General features: G+C 31.4%; 2 protein-coding genes across 2 annotated transcripts in view; both read left to right on the top strand.

Annotated features, from left to right (window-relative positions):
• The window catches only part of LOC108762353 (uncharacterized), a 23,241-nt gene extending 6,145 nt beyond the window's left edge, over positions 1-17,096 (top strand). Inside the window, 10 exon segments of the mRNA XM_018509311.1 lie at positions 1,815-2,089; positions 2,564-2,915; positions 4,647-4,874; positions 4,963-5,088; positions 5,562-5,717; positions 13,569-13,840; positions 14,305-14,653; positions 15,844-15,969; positions 16,515-16,670; positions 16,963-17,096. Of these exon segments, the coding sequence (XP_018364813.1) occupies positions 1,815-2,089; positions 2,564-2,915; positions 4,647-4,874; positions 4,963-5,088; positions 5,562-5,717; positions 13,569-13,840; positions 14,305-14,653; positions 15,844-15,969; positions 16,515-16,670; positions 16,963-17,013 (2,091 nt within the window). The 3' untranslated portion in view covers positions 17,014-17,096.
• Positions 17,097-17,840: 744 nt separating this feature from the next.
• LOC108762352 (uncharacterized) lies at positions 17,841-23,477 on the top strand. Its single transcript, XM_018509310.1, has 11 exons — positions 17,841-18,121; positions 18,241-18,583; positions 19,052-19,279; positions 19,941-20,054; positions 20,172-20,344; positions 21,238-21,531; positions 22,028-22,382; positions 22,536-22,766; positions 22,835-22,948; positions 23,190-23,345; positions 23,427-23,477. The coding sequence occupies exons 1-11, from the start codon at positions 17,841-17,843 to the stop codon at positions 23,475-23,477; spliced, it is 2,340 nt and encodes a 779-aa protein (XP_018364812.1).
• Positions 23,478-23,830: the final 353 nt, after the last annotated feature.

The raw sequence follows: 23,830 nt of genomic DNA, 5'->3' as shown, positions 1-23,830 counted from the left end.
GTTTTTGATATAGTGAAATTATTAGGAAGTAATCCTTTTTCAGCAGGATTTTTTGAAGATACAATTAATTTACTAACAGTTAGATAATTGGAAGGAAACAATCCATGAAAAACATATGATACTGGTCAATTCAAAGAGTATCGTTTTTCATTACAATGACGCAGCTTCACAACTTCATCAAACTTTTGCGCAAACCCAGCACAAGCTCTGAAAGCTGAATTAGGATTTTTTATTGTACCCTCTGATATTTTTCTGATATCCTCTGATGCCCATCAAATTATTACTTGAATAGATTATTGCAAAACACTTCGAATGAAAAGAATTTCCTACTCAAAGCCTTAAAAATCTTCTTTTTAAGTTTTTGACAAAAAATCGTGCACTAGAATGTTATAGGAAATGATGGAAATTATTTGGTCGATTAAGTGAAGATGTAATAATTTTGTATTCTGGACAGTTTTGTTAAATAATTTTTTAAAAATCGGGTATGAATTTTTTGTACTCTATTATATTTTTTTCCATTTAATAATATTTAATAACTTTGTTAAGAAAATAATCTTTCGCGTGCAAAGAGATACGATTGTACAATATATTGACTGTTACATTATTGCTTATATATTACATTTGTCTCGATATTCATTTCAAGTCTTTTAATACATTTAGGGGGATTCTAAAGACAACTAGTTATAGTGTAAGTAGGACTTACATATATACGATGAAATGTCATTGACACATCACTATATATTATTATATCAATATCTTACTCACTCATGCAACATATACACATAAATTTTCGCATAACATTAACCTTTTAAATAAATGTCTAAGACCCGATTGCACCAACGTTACTTTAATTTTAAGTGAGGCTTAAAACTTTCTCTGTCTTTGTTTTTTTTCGCTTTAAAACGAGACAGAGGGAGTTTTAAGTTTCGCTTAAAGTCAAAGTAATGTTGCAACCGGACTAAGTCCAATTCTAAGAACTCCATGTCATTTCTTCGAGGAAACTACTAGTCTATGGACTACTATTTCGTAAATACAGATTGCACAGCTTTTATATGAAGCAAATATCACGACGTGACAGCTCTGGAGCGTCATAAAGGACTAAGAAATGGTAAAGAAGATCTCAATTTTGAACCTATTTGAAGTTCTTGGTATATAAACTCCATTTCACAGACACGTATTAATGCATATACTTTAATCCTGGAAAAGGATTTTCGAATCTGTAAAAGAAGAAAAAAATAATTGTTATATACGAAAATGATATGATGTAGTCGGTAATATACAAGCGGCTTTAGGATCGCCCTTAATAGTTTTCTTGAAAGAGCTATTATTCTAGAACTGTGTGTGTGTGCGCACGCTCCCGTGTATGTAAGAAGAAACGCTGTCTTTTGCATTTTTCAAGCATCTAATTTGTCTCAGCGGCGACACTTTTTACGAAAGAGTAAAATTAACCATTAAATAAATTGCGGTCGTGCAGTGTAATTATAGTTAAATTGCTGCAATTTTTGTTTCATGTAAACTACCGTAATTTTTGTTTTCAATTGATTGCAATTGATCGGTGATTATCTTGCTACGGCTACGTTTAGCCAATGAACCTTGCGTGAGCAAGTCCCTCAAGTTGCCGCTCTAGAGTCGTTTTAAAATCATACTGTTGCTAGTGTGATTTGTGGCTTTAAAACACGTGCATTAACAATTTCGATAATTATTCTAAGTTACATTTCAGGTATCGCAGATGTAGAATTCCTGGCCAAATCTTATGTAACAGTAAATATAAATTGGAATATCAGTATTATTATATTTTGCTATAAAATTATAAGATATTACGACGCGGTAGCATGACGACTACAAGCACTGTTGCTCTCGTGGTGCAAATCGGTCTTCGAGGAATTGGATTTTGGCCTAATACGCCGTGCGCCCTGTTGTTTCGGTGTCTTTGGATATTGACCATCAGCATAGTGCAGACTCTCCAATATTGGTGGATCGTTATTCATTTTAGGACTGATGATATGTCGCACTTGATGGATGGTTTAAGTGTCACCATAGAGTACAGCGTGATGTCCCTGAAACTGATTATTTTATGGTTCAACAGTCGGTAAGAAAATACTTTTAACGCAGTTAAAAATGGAAATCAAGATTATCCAGATCGCTTTTAAAAGTCATGATCCTTACAGCAATATCTTTTTTTCTCTTAAATAAAGAGAAAAAATTATTTTCCTCTCTATTTATTTTTTAATAAAACTTGCAATTGATTTGAAATATATAGAAAAGATAATATATTTAATCTAGACTTAAATACGACTGCTTTAATTAGTAAATTTAGATATTTTAAATAATACAAACATCACCATCTAACTGCAATAATATTTATATAATATGTAGATAAAGCTAAGTTTACCACTACATTTTTCGTTGTATTTTATACATATATCGCTTCATTTATCATCAAACGTATACTGGAAGATTAGTCTTGTTTCTTTTCCAGAACTTATTCTTTTCTATTTTATTGTATTTCCACTTAATATTAATTGTTTATCCATATATACCTGGATAAAATAAACTGCCGCAGTATATTTTACGACGTCCTAGCTGCGATGGCTACAGATTGGAGGGAAGCCACCAGCAGTGAAATGCACATCATGATGAGCAAGGCAAATCTATCGAGACGCTTTTCCAATGTTATCGTCGCGCTGCATGCGGCATCGTTTGTTTGCTTCGGCATTGAGGTGCTTGCATCCTATACTGATGATTACGATGATAATGAAATTGAGACGCCTGTTCGCGTGTTCACACTGAAGCTACAACTTCCGTCGCAGTGCAACGAGTCGCCGCTGTACGAGCTTGTCACAGTACTGGAGTTCTTTCATCAATTGGCATCTTCCACTACGACCGGCGTACTTAACTGTCTGCTCATCACGTTAGTGAGTACAATATATGATAGAAAAATTCTTTTTCCATATCTTTAGATTTACACTTAGGAGATATTGCTCGATGATGTCAATTATTAACAGTTTTTTTCATAACATTGTATTTTTGTCTATTAACATTGTGCTAACCGATTATATACGTATAGAGGAAAGTAGGGAAACCGTAAACATCTAAGAAAAAAGTTAAATAAAACCGATGATTATTTATCAATTATAAACGTCTTTATTTAAAAAAATACGCTAGTTATTATTTGGCTTTAAATTGCAATAATTATTAATTATTAATATAATTTTCAATATCAAAACCTTTATCGTTCGAAATTACTCGTTGACATTCACAGTTTCGTTACTTTCGCTTCTAACAAAACATCGAAAACACGTATTTATATTTATCTGAAACGGTGTTTGTGTTCTATAGTTTTGCGTTGTATAGTTTTTTACTCTTAATTGACAGCACTATAAAGCGTACATCACTCTTTTACTGAATGCGAAGTGAGTGATTTATTACTACTCTACAGACTTACGAGCAATAAAAACGAGAGAAATATTAGAGCAGAAATAAATATATTAACAATTCTATTAACAATTCTTTGTAAATTTAATATTAACAATTCTATGTAATACTATTGAAAATGGTCTGATGACAGACCGAAACGTTTGGTTTTATATATTATAATAAATATGGATTAATGTATGATCCTGCACAAAACTCAGCCTGTGTACGTGGATGAAGCCGTTTAATTATTATATTGTAAATATATTAAATATTAGAAAAATTAAAAATTAGGAATAGAGATCAAATATATATATGATATAAACATACAATGGATACAAATAAGATATAAAACATGTTATGTCAGATATATAAGACATATTATATCCTATATCATATTTTACATCTTACTTGCATCTACTCTGCGTAATATGTAACTTCTATTCCTATATATTCTTACTTCTTTAATATTTAATATTTATTCCTTTTAATATATTTATTTATTCATTTTTAATACATATATTTTCTATTGTATGTGGGGGTAATTATTTAGAATAGGGAGTCAGTTCCGATAACTTTGACCTTGACATATGTTGTCAATGTCATGACCCTGAGTGACCTCCAACAAGTGTTAGCCGTTACTCGTTATTCGTTATAAAGTTATTATCAAATAAAATTTGAAAAAATAATGTCTCATTTATACTATATAAAACATAAATTTTCTGCTTTAAAATATATTTTATGACTTTCTACGCGAAGCCAATTTTACTCTACTTTCCCTCTTGCCAAGGGACGTCCGACTTTCCACGCGAAACGAACTTCACTTTACCTCCTCTCTTGTCAAAAAGTATACGAAAAGAATTTCATTCAGGTAGATCTTGCTTCGTGTGGAAAGTCAAATACCCCTTGGAAGGGGGGAGGGAGGAAAGTGGGGTAGAACTGGCTTTGTGTGGAAAGTCGTATGTCCCTAGGCAGAAGGGGAGGTGGAGTGGAACTCGCTTTGCGTGGAAAGTCGGACCAATTTTGACTGTAATAACTTTTTAACGAATGACGAGAGATAGCTAAAATCTGTTGCAGGTCACTCAGGATTATGACCTTGACAACATATGTCAAGGTCAAGGTCATTGGAGCTGACTCCCTCATTCTAAATAATTACCTTATGATAGTATGGAATCTCTTTCTATATATTTATTTTTATCACGATTTTATTAAAATATTGAAATACTTTTCAGATTCTTCATACGAGCGGTCAGATAGAGATTTTATGTGATATATTAAAGAATATCTCTTCCGAAATGACCAATCAACAATTAGCTTTCAGTATGAAGGAAGTGATTGGCAAGCATCAGAAGATCATCACGTTTTCAGATAAAATTGAAAAAATCTTTTCTTATATAGCGCTAATTCAAGTCATGTCGAGCACATTGCTAACCTGCTGCATAGGATTCACGGTTATAACGGTAAGTAATCCTTTGCCAAAAAAAGTATGAAGAAATTATGTTCATTTTGCAACGGTAGTGATTTATACCGCAATTCAATATGTTGCAGTCGATCGACACGCAAGATTCGGATACGATTGATGGCACGGCACTAATGAAAGCTGTAGTGTTTTACATAGCTGCTGCGGTGGAGGCATTTATTTTTTGTTCTTGCGGAGAATACCTTACTGCCAAGGTAGGAACAATTGAAATCTTTCCACTTGATTCTTTTTGTGGAGATGTTAGTTTATGTGATTCTATATCGTTCGATGATTTTAAATAATGGCAATTGCATCTTTTTCATGCAGAACGCATAACTATTTAAACGAGAAGTAAATTTTCTTTTTTCTATTCTTTTCAGTATGAAAAGAAAAATCGGTAGACATTTTCTTTTCAATGTAAATATGCTGCAGTGCCCCCGTAAATATATATAATATGAATTTGTATAATAAATATTATACAATTACATCATATAAAAGTTTTATTAAAAAAATATCTTGCTTTTACGTATTAAATAATGATTATTTAAGTAATAATAATAATAATTTATTTACGATTTCTGTATCAAATTATGTTTGAATTGATTTTTTTTTATAAAAAAAATTGTTATATTAATTTATGTTATTTATCTCACTGACAACACAACCTTTTTGCAATATTGTTCTTTAGAGCAAAATGATCGGCGATGCAGCGTACAAATCAGTTTGGTACGATTTTGCACCCAAGGAGAGTAAGCTCGTCCTGCTTATAATATTGAGATCACAAAGAAGACTTACCATTACTGCTGGAAATATGATGGACCTGTCGCTAGAGGGATTCACGAATGTAAGACGTTGAATTGTTTGTTAATAAAATCTTCGTCTTGATGGATCAACTGATCATTGATATTATTTCGAACAATCGCAATTTACTTTAATTATTAAGTAATTTCAAGACAATCTTTCAACTGATTGTCTATTTTTATTGGAACATTTTGATTTATGTTTAAACAGTTTATTTATTTATAAATTTATTTTTATGTATTTTTTATTTTATTATTATTATTATCGAAATATTACTGCATTATTATATTATTATTATTCGATATAATTTTTTTAGATTTTAAAGGGCTCTGCTTCATACGTGTCAGTATTGCACGCGATGTATTGAAGTTCAAAGGCGAGCCATCTAGAGATGGCTATTATTTGCTGCTAAAGATACTAGTTCGTACGGTTCTTGTCGATTTCTGTGATGAACCGATAATAGTTATGCAAATTAAATGTAGGCATAATGTAGCAATTTACCTTCCACAATATATAATAAAGTATTTATTAGATTTTCATGATTATTACTCGCATATATATTCGAACCTTTATATTTTTTTTATATCATAATATACAAATAATTAAACTTTTTGTTAGCAAAAACTCTTTCTGCTATTTAAAAAAAAAAGTAATTTTTGAATTGGAAAGAAACGTCTATATACAACTGAATAATATCAATAATTTAAAAGTTTTTACCGTTTTCCGCATATAAAAAATTAAAAAAGCATATTTTATGGTTTCTCCATTGACATTAAATGTAACCGCAAGTTCTTTGCAGATCAGTTTTAAATTCATTTTGATTACAGTCCTCAAATCCTCATCATTCAAGGAAAGTAGTCTTCTGGATCGGAGTGCATTCTCAAGGCCCTCATCACGTTAAGCTAAGTTTTGAAACTCAATTTGAGCAGTTCTTTCCTTTAGCGTATCTTTTCCAAATGATTTTCAAATTTTTCGGCAGGCTATACCTCTGATACGTTAGAATCATGTTTGGACTCATATATTAAACACGCACGAAAAACTTGTTTTTTTTACTATTCATATTGTGGATATAAAAAAATGTACAATTTGAAATTTACTGTTGTGAGTTTACTGAGTTTACTACTTATAATATGACTACTGAATAACTCAGGGGGCGTTATTTGTAGTTCGAATTATGTATCTTATACACGGTGTCTCGTGAGACTTCTCCCAGTACGACTCATAGGAAAGTAGATGGGATCGAGATGAACACAAAAGTCCCATACCGTTTAGCAATATTCGTAATAATAATGAAAATATTAATTTTTGTAATTGTACTAATGAGAGCACGCCGAGAGAAACTCCGGCCCTCCGGCTGCTCGAGGTATAGCCCGGCCTTAGTTTATCTATTGGTTGCCGGCAGCGCGTTGGAGAGGCAAGAGGGGAAGCGCACTGTTACTCAGCGCCCCGCATCGCCGCTCACACGCGTCTTGTCGTTTCTTTCGGCGTGTTCTCATTAGTTAATTAAAAAATTAATATCTCGATTATTATTGTGAATATCACTAAACGGTATGAGACTTTTGTGTTTATCTCGATCCCAACTACTTCTTGTGAGTAGTGGGAGAAGTCACGCGGGAGACCCTGTAATCCCTGTATACACATTAATACTCGGATTTTTATTATTTGATTAACTTGTGATTAAGCTTAACTTGATGTTTTACCCAATAAGCTTCATCCACGACATCAACAGAGATAAAGCCGATTGAATAAAACATCAGGTTAAGCCTAACCACAAGTTAATCAGATAATGAAAAATTGGAAGCATGCTGGGTTCAGATTCCCATCCCGAGTATCACCTATGTATGACTCCATTCTTGTTGTTTATCGAACGTTAAACAAGGATGAAATGGCACCCGGAAAGTATATTCCCGAGTGAGAATTCGAACATGTCCTTAGTTGTTAATTAGAAAAACCATAGAATTGTGTGTCCAACAAAAATTGGTATAAACTTTTCCAAGTAGCACACAGCGCTTACAAAGCGTTAATAAAGCGTTAAAAAAGCGCATATAATCGCATTTTTAGCGCTTTGCAAGCGCTACTGTGTTATTTAGGTTTATGGGTACTTAAAATATATCGCCTAACTTACGTTTTATTTTTGCTTATCTTTTCTTTATTGTTCATCTTACGTTTCAGTATATTTCATTTTTTGCTTTAGTTACAACAAGATCTTCGCTATAGCTATTATTAAAGATTTTGTTAACAGACATCAGAGAATCATCGATTTATCAGATAACATTGAAGATCTTTTTTCAAATATCATACTTGCATCTCATCTGGAATACTTTGGTCATCTGTTACACAGACTTTGTGATCGTAATAGTAAGTCATAATTTTATAGATTTTTTGTGTTATAATTCTTTCCGTCCCTCTTTTTCTATCTTTGTCTCTGTGTTTTTATGTGTATTTATGGCGTATTCAGGCTTAAATTTGGGATACTATTTCTAATTCTAGTAAAAATTTGTTTCAGAATTTTTTATATAATTCTTCAAAATGTTTATATAAAAATTTCAGAATTAAAAGAAAATTTTGAATAATTTTATATTAAAAAAAATTTTCAGGTTTTTAAAAATTGTAACACTTTTCAAAAGTGTTAAAAAAATCTACATTTTTAAATAGAATTTTCATATATGTGAATTATGAAATCTTATAAAATTTAAAAAATTTGAGGGATTTTTTCAAAAATTGTAGAATGAGAAATTTTTTAAATTTTAGAGTATTTAAAAAATTGTATATATGGAAAATTCTAAGAAAAAATGTTGAGTTTCTTAGTATTTTTGAAGAATACTTCAATTTGTATAAATATTCTACAAAACTATACTATAATATGCATGACAATCTTACACGAGTTCGTTAAGTTTCCGTTAAGTGTAAAGCCGCCTTTTTCATCTTCGTTTTCTATATCCCTTTTGTTATATTTTCACTATTGCAAAAATTCTTTGTATTCTAGCTTCTTATCGTTTCCTTGTTCGACTACGCTGACGTAGTATACATCGCCTTACTAACTCAAAAATTGCTATCGCATATATTTAGCGCATTCAAAATTATTGTCTCTGTTTTTTATACAATATTCGGAAATACGATCATTTATTTCCTTCCTTCATCAATTCTGGTTGGTTAGACATTCGTCAACGCTTCAAGCCGGGAACACAATGAAAAGCAAACGCAGTAGGAATAGAAAATAATAAATTTCAACCTATCAGAAACCATGTATACTAGAATGGACGCTTTCTGATAGATTGAAATCTCTTATTCCCTGTTCCTATTACTTGTGCTTTTCAATATATTTCCGGCTTCATTCTCTATCTGTGATGTTTCGTATTCCGTCTGCTTCGTTCTAACATCCTTTCTGCAATCTTTTACACTTCAACTCCGAACTGCACTTCTCCGATACTCCTAGCTGCTACTTCAAGATTCTCTATCTTTTCCTCTTCACCGTTCCGCCTTTCGCTTTTTCCTATGTTGTCGTCACGTTCTTCATCTTATTGCTTTCCTCTATCAGATCCTTTTCCTCACTCCTTTCCGTTCTTCTTTCGCTCAGCTGTGTCTCGTTTTTTCTTATCTATGCGGGCCGCTTCTATGATCGTTTGTACACATAGACTCAAGCTCTGCCTCTTAGCCTCCTCCATCCAGAAGAATCGACCTGTGCCTCACCATTTATTTTTTACTATATATAAATTTTATTATTATTAATATTATTATTATTATTATTATTACTTTTTATATTCATGTAGCTGCTTATTGCATATTGTAATCTTTTTCTCGACGATTATATTAATGATAGACATTGTAGCAGCAGTTCTGCTGGTGCCTCTCTAATTGCGTAATTGTATGCGCTTTCCTAGTATGTATTTTGTTTCTTATCCTCGTTTGTAATTTAGATCTATATACAATAAATTAAATAAAATTAAATATAGATGATACTACATATTGGTAGACAAATAGACCTTATGCAACAGGAAGGGGAAAAGATTTGCCAAGACAAATAAATATAATTTATCTACTACCATAATGAGATCTTTAACCAATAAACATCATAAGATTATTTTGTTTTCTCGGAGAATATTGATCGAAAGTTTTTCTTCTCATACTGCGCTGAGACAATTTTTTTTCGAATACTTTAATCATATGTTGCATCGGATTCCTCATAGTAACAGAGATTTATAATTTTTGTTTGAATTTTTTAAGTATCGTATGTATTTGAAAATTTTCCAATGCATCAATTATTGTTATATAAAAATTGTGATGCGCAAATATATTATACAAGGTGTTCTAATGTGTAAATATCATAACAATGCTTAATGGTAGATTTCTGAGATGATTTTGAGACGGAAATCTTAATACTAAACTGTTGAGGCTGTTAATAGTTTATGAATTATAAGCGAAATTTAAATTTAACAAATTATATCGTCTAAAATTCATATGTTTAACATATGGTAGAACGCAAAATGTCAATACCTATACCTGAACGCGCGAATTTTAGGCGATGTGATTCGTTAACTGTAAATGTTTCTAATTAAAAAATTATTATAGCGTCAATATTTTGGTACTACGATTTTCATCTTAAAATAATCTCAGGAATTTACTCTTAAACGTTGTTACGGTCTTTACCGGATACCTTGTATAGAGGTGTATGTCTAATTGTTGGACATCTTTGCGATCTCATTATAACCAATAGTAGAATGCGGCGATTCCGAGGCTTGAGAGTATACCAAACAGATTCATATACGTTCGTTTTGCTCTAAAATGCGAATGCGAGATATATACATATATAGAGAAATACGATGTTGTCCTCGGCATGTATATTATCCTCTATTATCAGATAAACAATCTTTTCGTATAGATCACTCTATAGATCCGATCTTTTTACCAACAATCTAGTAATTTTTTCAACAATTTTATATGGAAAAAGAAAAAATTACTAATGATTTCAGATACTCACCTTATTACTCTGATATATTCAGGTATGCACACTATGCATACACCTGCACAGGCAAACATGTGTTGAACGTGGATTTTTAATATTTAATAAATAATATTTTATATTTTCAGACTGTTATTTCTAAATGTAGTAATTTATATATGTGTTATTCACATTTTTGTTTCAAGTACCTCGTGGTATTCGAAATGGCAGTATATGGGTTTCAAATTCACATGCTCGCTCAAACCACATGATATGTAAATACGAATCTCCACTATCCAGCCGCAAGCAGAGAGCAAGTAAAAAGTTTCTATGTGAATGTATTGGCATGATTTCAAGTTACTTATTCATTTGTTGAAATGCTGTAAGACTGATCGGATATCCTTGAACTTCTTTATCTTGACACACAAAGCTCTCACGAAATGTACGATGGTGAGAGATGACCGCTTGCTTCTTGTGTGCCTGAGATCTCTGCCTCTTATAACGAACTTTCTTCCTGACCGTTTTCTTGATTTGCAGTCGTTAGGCACAGACGAAAGGGTTAGGATATTAGTGAAGACCTTGTTTTTTTACATTATTATCCTTTTGGAGGCATTTATCTTTTGTTTCGCTGGTGAATATCTAAGTAATAAGATGAGTATCCTAAATCATTAGTCAGTTTTTCGTTTTTCGTGTAAAATTGTTGAAAAAATTACTAGATTGTCGATAAAAAGATCGGACCTATACAAAAAGATTGTTTGTTTAGCATATAGATAATGAAGCATAATATAAATGCCGAGGACGACATCACATTTCTCCATACATACCTCTCATTCGCATTTTAGAGCAAAACGATCGGTGATACCGTATGAATCTGTTTGGTATACTTTTAAGCTTTGGGATTGCCGCATTCCACTATTTGTTACAATGAAATCGCAAAGACGTCTGACATCAATTACTGCGGGGAAGTTTATGAATTTATCGTGGAAAGCATTTCTAAATGTAAGATTTTATTGAAATTGTGGACTTTTTACAGCTATATAAGTTAATAATATAAATTAATATACGTATACTGCAGTAATATAGACATCTACATTCAAGAAATTGAATAATTATTCAAACAGTACGTTATTATATTGACTATTAACTGTTTTTCAGATGAATTATAGCACTTATTACAACAGTGGTATAACTTACAATTAATTATTAAAAAAAATATAAACAATCAGTGCCGTAATGTGTGTATAAATTCACAATTTTTAATACCTAGACAACAGTTGGAAAAATCATCGATATAATGGTCCACATCTGGATAATTAATTTTATAACTGTATATTGCACACACACAATATACATTTAGTGTTAATATTATATCGTTTTTATTGTGGGAAGTGCTAAGAAATATTCCGTTTTTCATGTTTGATATCTTCGACATCTTTGATATATCTTATATAACGCATTATTTTCAAGTCAAAATTAGACATTCATCTTCATCTAAATGTGCATATATAAATACGTATATAATATAAGAAGAGTTAAATATCACTTTTAAACATGACAATATATTTAATAATAATTTAAGGGTATGTTAATAATATATCAGAAGTAGAAGCAATTTCGAGTATTTCACTTATTTTATGTTGTATGCAATTGAAGATATGTAAATATAATTTATATTGTATTTTATTATTCGTTTCATGATTGTTTGCAATGATAATGATGATAATGTTTTGTTTTATCGATCAATGTGCACAGTAAATTAATTCATTGCGTATTATTTAATTTTTCAGAGTTTGAAAGCCGACATCGTACATATCTGCTTTTTATATGCAATGTATTGACACTGAGGGAAATATATATACCCTAGATTGTGTATACACGCTGTGATAAGTCAAAGTATTTATTTTTATAAATTAATTGTAATAATTTAATAATACACGTCGTGGATACAAAATATATATGTACTTTTATCATGTTATTTTAGTTAATCCTATGATATGCAAGAAAAATTTAATTTTATACTTTTATAAGTTGGTGCTAATGATTTGGTGAAATTGTGCATTTTCCTGATATCCATCAAATTATCACTTGAATGGATCATTGCAAAACATTCTGAATGAAAAGAATTTCCTATATTTCGAGGCTTATATTTTGAGGTCAATACTTACTTTGAAATTTTTTGACGAAAAATTGCACACTTTCTGATATTAGAACGTTATAAAAAATGATGGAAATTATTTGGTCGATTAAGTAAAGATATAATAATTTTGTGTTCCAGACAGTTAAATGACTTTAAAAAATCGAATATAAATTTTTTGCACTCTAATATATTTTGTTCTATTTAATAATATTTAATAACATTATTAAGAAAATAATCTTTCGCATGCACAGAAATACAACTGTATAATATATTGCCCATTATATTTTTGCTTAATTTCGTCTCGATATTCATTTTGTGTTTTTCAGTATATTTAATATTTTTCTTGAAAGAGCTATTCTAGAACTGCGAACGCTCCCATGAATGTAAGTAGAAATGACTGTCTCTTGCATTTTTCAAGCAATTAATTTGTTCCATCGGCGACATTTTTTACGAAGGAGTAAGACTAACCATTATGTATTGCGGTTGTGCATCGTAATTATAGCTGAAAAGCTGCAATTTTAATCCCCTTTGTTTCATGTAAACTGCTATAACTTTGTTTTCAGTTGATTGCAATTGATCGGTGATTACCTTGCTATGGTTACGTTTAGCCAGTGAACTATGCGCGATCAACATGTCGCTCTAGAGTCGTTTTACTATTATTGGCATTGTGATCGTGGTACTACGACGTTAACAATTTTGACAAGTATTCCAAGTTACATTTCAGATATCGCAGATGTCGAATTATTGTTCAAATCTTACGTAACAGTGAATATAAATTGAAATATCGGTATAATTATATTTTGCTATAAAATTGTAAGATGTCACGACGCGATAACATGATTACAAGCACTGTTGCTCTTTCGGTACAAATCGGTCTTCGAAGTATTGGGTTTTGGCCTAATACGCCTTGTGCCTTGTTGTTTCGATGCTTTTGGATATTGACCATCGGTATAGTGCAGACTTTTCAATATTGGTGGATCATTATTCACTTAAGAACCGACGATATGTCGTACTTGATGGATGGTTTAAGTGTCACTATAGAGTACAGTGTGATGTCTCTAAAACTGATTATTTTGTGGTTCAATAGTCGGTAAGAAAATATTTTCTATGCAGTCAAAAATCAAAAGTCAAGTTTATTCATATCATTTTAAAAAATCATGATTCTTATAGCACTATCTTTTTTCTCGTAAGTAGAGAAAAAAATTATGTCTTCCTCTATCTATTTTTCAATAAAATTTCCAATTGATTTGAAATGTATAGGAAAGAAGATATATTTAATCCAGGCTTGTGAATACGACAGCTTTTATTAGTTAATTTATACAATATAAACGTCACTATCTAACTGTAATAATATTTATGTATAATATATAGGTGAAGATCTAAATTTATCATTACATTTTTCATCATAATTTATATATCACTTCATTTATTATCAAATGTACATTGGAAGATCAGATCTGTTTCCTTTCCAGAACATATTCTTTTCCATCTTATTGTATTCCTATTTACTGTTAACTGTTTATCCATACACCTGGATAGAATAAACTGCCGCAGTATATTTTACGACGTCCTAGCTGCGATGGCTGCAGATTGGAGGGAAGCCACCAGCAGCGAAATGCATATCATGATGAGCAAGGCAAATCTATCGCGGCGCTTTTCCAATGTTATCATCGGGCTTCATTCGGTAGCGGTGATATGCTTCGGCATTGAGGTGCTCGCATCCCATACCAACGATTACGATCATGGAATTGAGACGCCTGTTCGCGCGTTCACATTGAAGCTACAGCTCCCGTTACAATGCAACGAGTCGCCGCTGTACGAGCTCGTTATGAGTCTGGAGTTCTTTCATCAATTGGCATCTTCCACTGCGACCGGCGTACTTAACAGTCTACTCATCACGTTGGTGAGTGCAATATACGATAGAAAGATTCTCTTTCGATATTTTTATACTTACATTTAGGCGATATTGTATGTTATGCATTTCACGTCAGTTGCTGTATTTTTCACATAACATTTCACATAACACTTTTATTTATTAACTAACTATTATGCTAACAGATTATATATTACAGAAGTAGAGGAGAGTGGGAAATTGAAAGTATCTAAAAATAACTTAAATAAAGCCGGTGATTGTTTACTAATCACAAACGTGTTTTCAAAAAAAATGCTCTAAATTGTTCTAAAATGCTTTAAGTTGCAATAATTAACATTTATATATAAACGATATAATTTTAAACAACAAACAAAATCTTTGTCGTTCGAAATTACTTGTCGCTACACGAGGCAATGCCGAATTAAGTTTTATTTTTATTTAAAATTTTATTTTTATATTGTTAACTATTTTATTTTGAAGTCAATATCCTTTTAAAAATTTTTTTAATTGAGTAACAGTCGTCGACTCTGTTTAATTTTTTTCTTAAATGTTCGCAATTCTCTTGCTCTCCCCTCTATCAAAAAACATCGAAAACGATATTTATCTTAAACGATGTGTGTGTTCAATAGTTTCGTGTTGCATAGTTAGATTAATCTTAATTGACAGTACTACACTGAAAGACAAGATTGGCTGCTGCAGTAAATTAGATGGTAAAATATGGCATAGCATTTTTAATTGGCTGCAGCATCCAATCTTTTCTTTCATTGCAATGCTGTCAATTTATAAGATTAATCTAACTATACATAATTTATTTTGTGTACCACGTGATTAGCAACTATTATGATAGTGTGGAACCATTTTCTATTTATTTATATCACGGTTTTATAGAAATACGTTTTCAGATTCTTCATACGAGCGGTCAGATAGAAATTTTGTGTGATACATTAAGAAATATTTCTCCCAAAATGAACAATCAACAACTAACTTTCTGTATGAAGGAAGCGATTGGCAAGCATCAGAAGATCATCACTTTTTCAGACAAAATTGATAAAATCTTCTCTTATATAGCGCTAATTCAATTCATGTCGAGCACACTGCTAACCTGCTGCATAGGATTCACGGTCATAACAGTAAGTAATCCTTTGCCAAAAATAAAGAGTATAAAGAAACGATGTTCATTTTACAACGAAAACGATTTATATCACGATTTGATGTTGCAGTCCATCAACATGCAAGATTCGGATACGGTCGATGGCACGGCACTAATGAAAGCTGTAGTGTTTTACATGGCTGCTGCCGTGGAGGCGTTTACTTTCTGCTTTTGCGGAGAATACCTCACTGCCAAGGTCGGAACAATCGAGATCTTTTCGCTTGATTCTCTTTATAGAGAAGTCAATTTATGCGATTCGGCTATACATCGTGCGATGATTTTAAATAATCACAATTGCGTCTTTTTTATGGAGGACATTCATTTAAAAAAGAAGTTAAACCTTCTTTTTCCTTTTCTTTTCAATGCGAAAAGAAAAGTCGATAGATATTTTCTTTTCAATGTAAATATGTTGCAATGACCTCATAATAATTATATGAATTTGTATAATATATATTGTGTCATGTGCAAGTTTTATTAAAAAAACATCTTGCTTATACGTATTAATTAATTATTATTACTTATATAATATTATATTTAAATAATAATTATTTAAATTAATGTCAATGATACAATAATTTGCCTTAATTTTCTATTTAGTGAGAATACATTTTTATGGTAATTGAAGTATATGATGATTTCTTTATCAAACTATATCAGAATTATTATTTTTTTTATAGTATAAAAAAGCCTTTAATCATTTATCTCACTGACAAGACAACATTTTGCAATACTTTTCTTCAGAGCAAAATGATCGGCGATGCAGCGTACAAATCAGTTTGGTATGACTTTGCACCCAAGGAGAGTAAGCTCGTCCTGCTTATAATATTGAGGTCACAAAGAAGACTTACCATTACGGCTGGAAATATGATGGACTTGTCGCTAGAGGGATTCACGAGTGTAAGATTCCAACACTGAATTTTTTGTTAATAAATTCCTCATCTCGATCAACTGATAACTGATGTCATTCCGAACAATCGCGATGTATTTTAATTATTAAGCAATTTTATAATACAATTTTTTAACTGATTATGAAATATGTGTCTTTTTTAATAGAAATATTTGACTTACAATTTAAACAGTTTGTTTATTTATGAATTTATTTTTATCAACTTTTTGTTGTATTATTAAATATTATTATTGTTATATCATTGTATTATTATGTTATTATTATTTGGTATAATTTTTCTAGATTTTAAAGGCCTCTGTTTCGTATGTGTCAGTATTGCACGCGATGTATTGAAGTTCGAAGGCGAGCATTCTAGTACCTAGATGGTCATTACATGTTGTTAAAGATATTAGGAGATTTTCTTAATAGTTCTTTCTTGACAGTTTCTGTGATGCATGTGAAATTGCATGATAACAATTATGGAAATTAAATGTAGCATAATGTATCAATTTACCTTCCACAGTTTTTTGTAATAAAATATTTTAGATTTTCATGATCGCATTACTCGCATGTACCTATATTTAAACCTCTATATTTTTTTTTATTTTTATATTTCAATATTAAAGTAATTAAACATTTTGTGTATTAACGTAAATTCTTTTTGTTATATATATTTTTAAAAATAAAAGTAATTTTTTATCTGGTAAAAACCGTCTATATGACCGTATCGTCCAACTTACTTTTTATATTCTTGCTTTATTCTTTACTTTATTATTCGTTTTACTGAAGTCTCAGTATACTGAATTTTTTCTCTGCGAGCGCTGATCAATTTTCAGTAAGGTTCATGCATTTTTAAAGTAAGTGACTCAGTAAGTTAGCGACTCTATCGTCGGAAAACTCAATGTTTTTAAACTGAAAAGAAAAAAAATTCGAGATAGATCGCTTTTTCTACACGTCACATTTTCCTCTCAAGTCTATAATCTAATAAATTGGCGAGCATTTAGTTTCAATTTAATTCCATTTCTGTGAAGTATGGGTAATTACGATTGATCGACGGTAATGATGGAGTTCATTATTATGTTTTATCTCTCTCTTTCCATCGTTTTTACTTTTTGCTATATCCGATGTTATTATGTCTAAGAGATTTACACGGCTTGGAAGTAGTCGTTTTCAGAAGAAACATGTTGGAGTTACGCAAAGATACGATAGGACGCGCAAGTACCATCAGTGAATCGGTCGAAGTGGGTTTACGTTTTATCGGAATGTGGCCACATTGTGTATACGCGAATATCAACTGGTGGACTTATATCGTGTCGGTGGCAATAATGCAATACTTTCAGTATGCGTATATTTTCGCACACTTCGACCTCAGCGATCTCTCGGTTTTTGTAGATGGTCTAAGCATCACATTCGGCTACAGTTTGTCGTTCCTTAAACTGATCAATCTGTGGTTCAATCGTCGGTAAGATTAACGCTTAACGGTCTCTGCAGACAAGGCGAGTGATCGACCATGCCTTCATTTCGTTTTAATTCCATTTCTATCTTTCGCGAATGATATGGGATGTAAGGAATGTTCCGTAGAAAGTTGTTCGCCATTCTGGATACAATGGATAAAGATTGGAGCGACGCAATCCATTCGGACGTCTCCACAATGATCAGATACGCCAACTGGTCGCGTCAATGTTCCAACATAATGATCACCACGAATGCATTAGCTGTGTTCTTTTATGTAATCGGAGGTTTAATACTCCGGTCAATGATTCAAAAAAACGACGGTTCAACTCGCGAGCTGCCCATTAAAATGGAATTTCCTTTTAAGGTTGACAATTTCCCGATTTTTGAGTTAATATTGATACTTCAATTCTTTCATGATTTATCTGTAGCTTGTATCATCGCTATGCTGAACGCTTTGCTCGTTACGCTGGTAAGACTTCATTGTATTTCATGATTTAGTTGGTCCGAAAGTTATCAAAATTTTGTTGAATTTGTAAAAGACATAAATAATTATTTTTATATTACATTTTGCATTTAATTATAAATAAAGACACACACATATATATAAATATAAATATATAAATATATGTGTATACGTATGTACAAGCCTTTTCTCTTTGTGTTAGCTAATTCTTTGTTTGAAAACTCAATTGGAATTGGAAATTAATTGTACTAGTTTCTGGGATATTTGTGAGAGACTATTTATTGTTATATTCCATAATTTTTTATACTAGGTTATTATTTTTTTGACTTTTTAGTGGCATTGGAATCTTGTGTTTCAACAAATACTATAGTTTTTTTATTTTTAAACAATTTTGTGTGTATAACTTTTCAGATTTTTTGCGGAGATATAGCCATACTGCTGTAAAGTGTCTATAAAACTGAAGATGTTTTTTAGGTACTACACGTAAGTGGTCAAATTGATATTATGCTGCAAGGATTCATGGAAATTTCCTCTAAGTATACATCAAGATCTTCTCTGGCTGCTATTAAAGATTTAGTTAATAGACATCAGAGAATCATCGATTTGTCAGACGACATTGAAGACCTTTTCTCAAACATCGCATTGTTGCAATTTATCTGGAATACTTTGGTCATCTGTTGTATAGGCTTTGTGATTGTAATAGTAAGTTATAATTTTATACTTTTTTTTGTGTTATAATTGTTTCCATCTCATTCTCTCTCTCTCTCTCTCCCCCCCCTCTCTCTGTCTCTGTCTTTGTTTTTTTACGTATATTTATCACGAATTATTCTTAAATTTAGGATATTATTATTAATCCTGGTAAAAATTTGTTCCAACTTTTTATATAATTTTTCAGTGTTTTTACATAAAAATTTCGGAATTTTTTAAATTTTATGAATAATTTTCTAACATTTTAGAAAATATTTCAGATTTTTTGAGAAAAATTGAAACATTTTTTAGAAATGTCAAGAAAGTCTATACATCTTTTCTAGAATTGTTCATATATGTGAATTCTGTAATATTTGAAGATTTGTAAGATTTTTCATGCTGTAATTTTTGATGAAATTTTATAAAATTTGAAAAGTTTGCGAGATTTTTTCAAAAATTATAGAGAGAAAGAGGATGTCAATTCTTAAAAGTTTTTAAAATATTACAAAAATTATATATATGGAAAATTCTAAGAGAAGATGTAGACTTCGTCAGTATTTTTGGAGAATACTTAAATTTGTATAAAAATTCTAAAAAAAATTTTCTCCAAGAAAGATGCAAAATGCTTGGATGTTTATAAATTGTCTTATACCTAAGTATTATATACATATTGCAGTCTATTGGTACGGAAGAAGGCGCTACGACGATAACGAAATCCCTCATCTTTTACGTTGCGATAACTCTCGAGGCATTTGTTTTTTGCTACGCTGGAGAATATCTCAGTGCCAAGGTCAGCGTAAGGGAGCGTAATGGTAGCGTCGTAGAAATTTTTGATACTTCGCGTTAACTTCTGAAAGAAATTTATTATTAGACGCGATTAATCGTGGAAGTTTGTTTGTCATTGCAGAGTAAATCCATCAGTGATGCTGCATACGAGTGCCTGTGGTACGATCTAACTCCCAGCGAGTGTCGAATCTTGATGTTCCTTATGTTGAGATCACAGAAACGGTTAACCATCACTGCGGGCAAGATAACTGATCTGTCCTTGGAAGGTTTCACAACTGTGAGTTTACTTTCGTCGTTCGAACTAAAACAAAAATTTTAATGTGCTTAATTGCCAGATTATGAAATCCTCTGCTTCGTATATATCCGTATTGAGTGCACTATATTAGGAAATAATGAAGAATTGCATTTGGACACTGGTGAGTTTTTTAGTATCATAGAATATTAAATTAAATTTATCTCAATGACAATAACATCAAACTGATATTTCCTGAAGGAAAGGACGTCATATGATTTCTATGCAATATGACAGGGATAGTGTCAGCCAAACGTTCAATTCTCCGTTGAGCGGAGTGTTCGTATACATTATATATATATTAGTACAAAGAAATTTCGCAAAAAGTATTTTGTATTTAATCATATACTCTGCAGAGGTCTAATTTTTGAATAATATGATTTTATTTACATGTAAAAAAGAGAAATGATATGCTACCACTCACTTACAAAATGTTACTATGTTATTACAAAATCGAGAATAATCTAGCTTTCATGCGCATATTCAATATCAAATTCTCCACTTTCCTTTTCCATATTATCTTTATTTTCTGCCTGTAGATATTAACGTTTCTTTTTTTTTTGTAATAGCGTACTTTTTTGTCGGATGTAGAGACGCTAATTGTAGAAATGATTATATCTTCGCATTTAAAAAGTTTTATCTCTTCGGCAATTATCAAGAAATATTACATGAGCTATTTTAGAGGGAAAAGTGGACGCGTTTTGTTTTTCATTCGGTGTACTTATAAGCTTTCAAGAAATAATGGGATTTGAATAGTCGGCGTACAATTACGATTGATCGAGGGAGGACCTGCGCTTTATCGTCTTTCTCCATGATTATTCGGAGAGCGACGTTTTCATTGCGCATTTTACTGGCCTAAGTTTACATTCGCTACAGTGCATTGACATCTCGATAGCCATCAGTTCGTAACGTATAGTGATTGTTGCGGAACGATGAAGCGCACAAGTACCATTAGTCGCCCAGTCGAAATTGGCCTCCGTTTCATCGGTATGTGGCCGGATTCGGCCTACGCGACTCTTTATTGGTTATTTTATATGGCGACAATGGTGATAGTGCAATATTATCAGTATACATATGTTTTTATGCATTTTGATCTGAGTGATATTTCGCTCCTCATGGACTGTCTCGGTCTTACTCTGGCGTACACTCTCGCCTTTCTCAAGCTCTTCGTCTTATGGTGGAATCGCCGGTAAGACGTATTTTTTTGTAGATGTAACTAAAAACGAATAATATAGCGATTTCGACAATAGGCTACGTCTCCGTTATTAATGAATAATTTCGACGAAATGAAGAACAAATTTATCATTAGTACCACGACTGGTATTTATAGTCAGTTTGTAAATTTAAGATCGTTCTAAGATGTCATAAATCAATTATTGGCCGATATTTATAGTCGGATCTTGTATTTAAGACCCGTACGTAGTCTTAAGATGTCATGAACCAATCAGAGAGTCGTATTTTAAGACATTACTTAAGACGGTCTTAAAATAAGAATGGACTATGAATACAGAGCAATATCAACGTCTTAAGACATTATACTTAGGATAGTTTTGTAATAAGAACGAAATATAAACCGATCCATGTCTAAATAAAATCAAATGTGTATTTAAATGTTCCTTTTGTTTCTTTCTTTGAAGAAATTTAATAATATGTACAATACTCGATATATAAGCTGCTTCCTGCAGGACATTTTATTATATTGTAAAGGCGATGAATGAAGATTGGAAAGAGTGCGTTATCAATAATTCGTATGAGTCCACGATGATGAGCGTAGCGGATCTGTCGCATCGCTGCACAAACGTGATGATTAGTATCAACGCCTTAGCTGCTTTTTTCCTTTCAATCGGCGAGCACTTGCTTCAATCGATGGGCGACGTCAATGGAGTTGACAATAATTCTCGGGAACTACCTATAAAGATGGAGTTCCCTTTCGATGTCAGTGAATCTCCTATTTTCGAGTGCTTTTTAATCGGGCAATTTCTTTACGAATTAGTATTGGCTTCTATAGTTGGTATGATGAATGCGTTACTCGTCTCATTGGTGAGTTTGCGATTCCTTTTCGAAACTATTTTTATGTACGTCCCTTACAATAATTAATATACGTATTTATTCTTTACTTATTTTTATTCCTTATAATTATAATAGTATCCTGCGTGTGATTTGGCGTTTGATTTTAATTGTTCCAATTTATAGATACTTCATGTAAGCGGACAGATTGACATTATGCAACAAGACATAAACGAAATTTCTAACAGCAAATACGATCCTAGCTTATCCTTAATTGTTATCAAAGGCCTTATTTGCAAACACCAAAAGATTATTACTTTGTCAGAAAATATCGAAAACCTATATACTTATATTGCATTAATGCAACTTTTATGGAATACTTTGGTCATCTGCTGCACTGGTTTTGTGATTATAATCGTGAGTAATGGCTGTGGATGTTATTCTGCGCTTTCAATGAAGAATATTTCTTCGTTGTTCTATTGCAGACCATTGGTACCAACGCTAGTGCAACAACTTCAATCAAATCTGTGAGTTTTTATTTTGCAATCACTCTAGAAATTTTTATTCTCTGCTTTGCCGGAGAATTTTTGAGCGCCAAGGTTTGTGAAGAATTTCATATATCAAAAACAGTTATCTTTTTTTTTATTAAATTAAAAAGTTAATTTTTATTAACAAATATTAAAAATTTTATTAACAATATTAACAAATATTAACAAATATTAACAAATATTAACAAATATTAAAAGTTATGTATTTTGACTGACGGATAACGTTGTAAAAGTTGTCGATTATTTGTTTATTGTATCTCAATATCTCAAATTGCATTTATTCTATTTTTAGAGTAGGTCAATTAGCGATGCGGTGTATGAGTCACTTTGGTATAATATGCCACCGACAAATGGCCGTATTTTATTATTTATGATACTAAGATCGCAAAAACGATTGACGATCACTGCCGGAAAAGTTGTAGATTTAACTTTGGAAGGATTTACAAACGTAAGATGTAACATTATTAATGTTACGTTCTTTGACATGCTGTATTATTCGTTTCTAATTTATTTTTATTCAACTTTTTAGATTATGAAGGCATCAGCTTCTTATGTATCTATATTAAATGCAATGTATTAAGTTCAGAATAACGTCTATCAGTTGCTATGTATGTATATTCAATGTTGCCTCAACTGCAACAATTTTATCAGGCAATTGTTATTCTTGGCCAAACAACATTATATAAGTTACAAGAGAAGATGTAAGATTACTTCAGTATAAGTTATTTGTTATGAACTCAATGAATAATTATTTGTCTATGGTGATATATAATCTATTTTAAACATTTCTGTGAAATGTTAATACGTTTTTATTAACTTTTTGTTTTAATTTTTAATATATTGTTACTAAATATTTCAGATTTAAAAAAAAAAGGTGTACGATAATGCACTTTATAATACCACCAAAAGTTTATCCACGTTTATAATATTGTA

This window comes from Trachymyrmex cornetzi, unplaced genomic scaffold, assembly GCF_001594075.2.
Source record: "Trachymyrmex cornetzi isolate Tcor2-1 unplaced genomic scaffold, Tcor1.1 scaffold299, whole genome shotgun sequence".
Lineage (NCBI taxonomy): Eukaryota > Metazoa > Arthropoda > Insecta > Hymenoptera > Formicidae > Trachymyrmex > Trachymyrmex cornetzi.
This window is presented reverse-complemented; position numbering and strand designations above follow the sequence as displayed.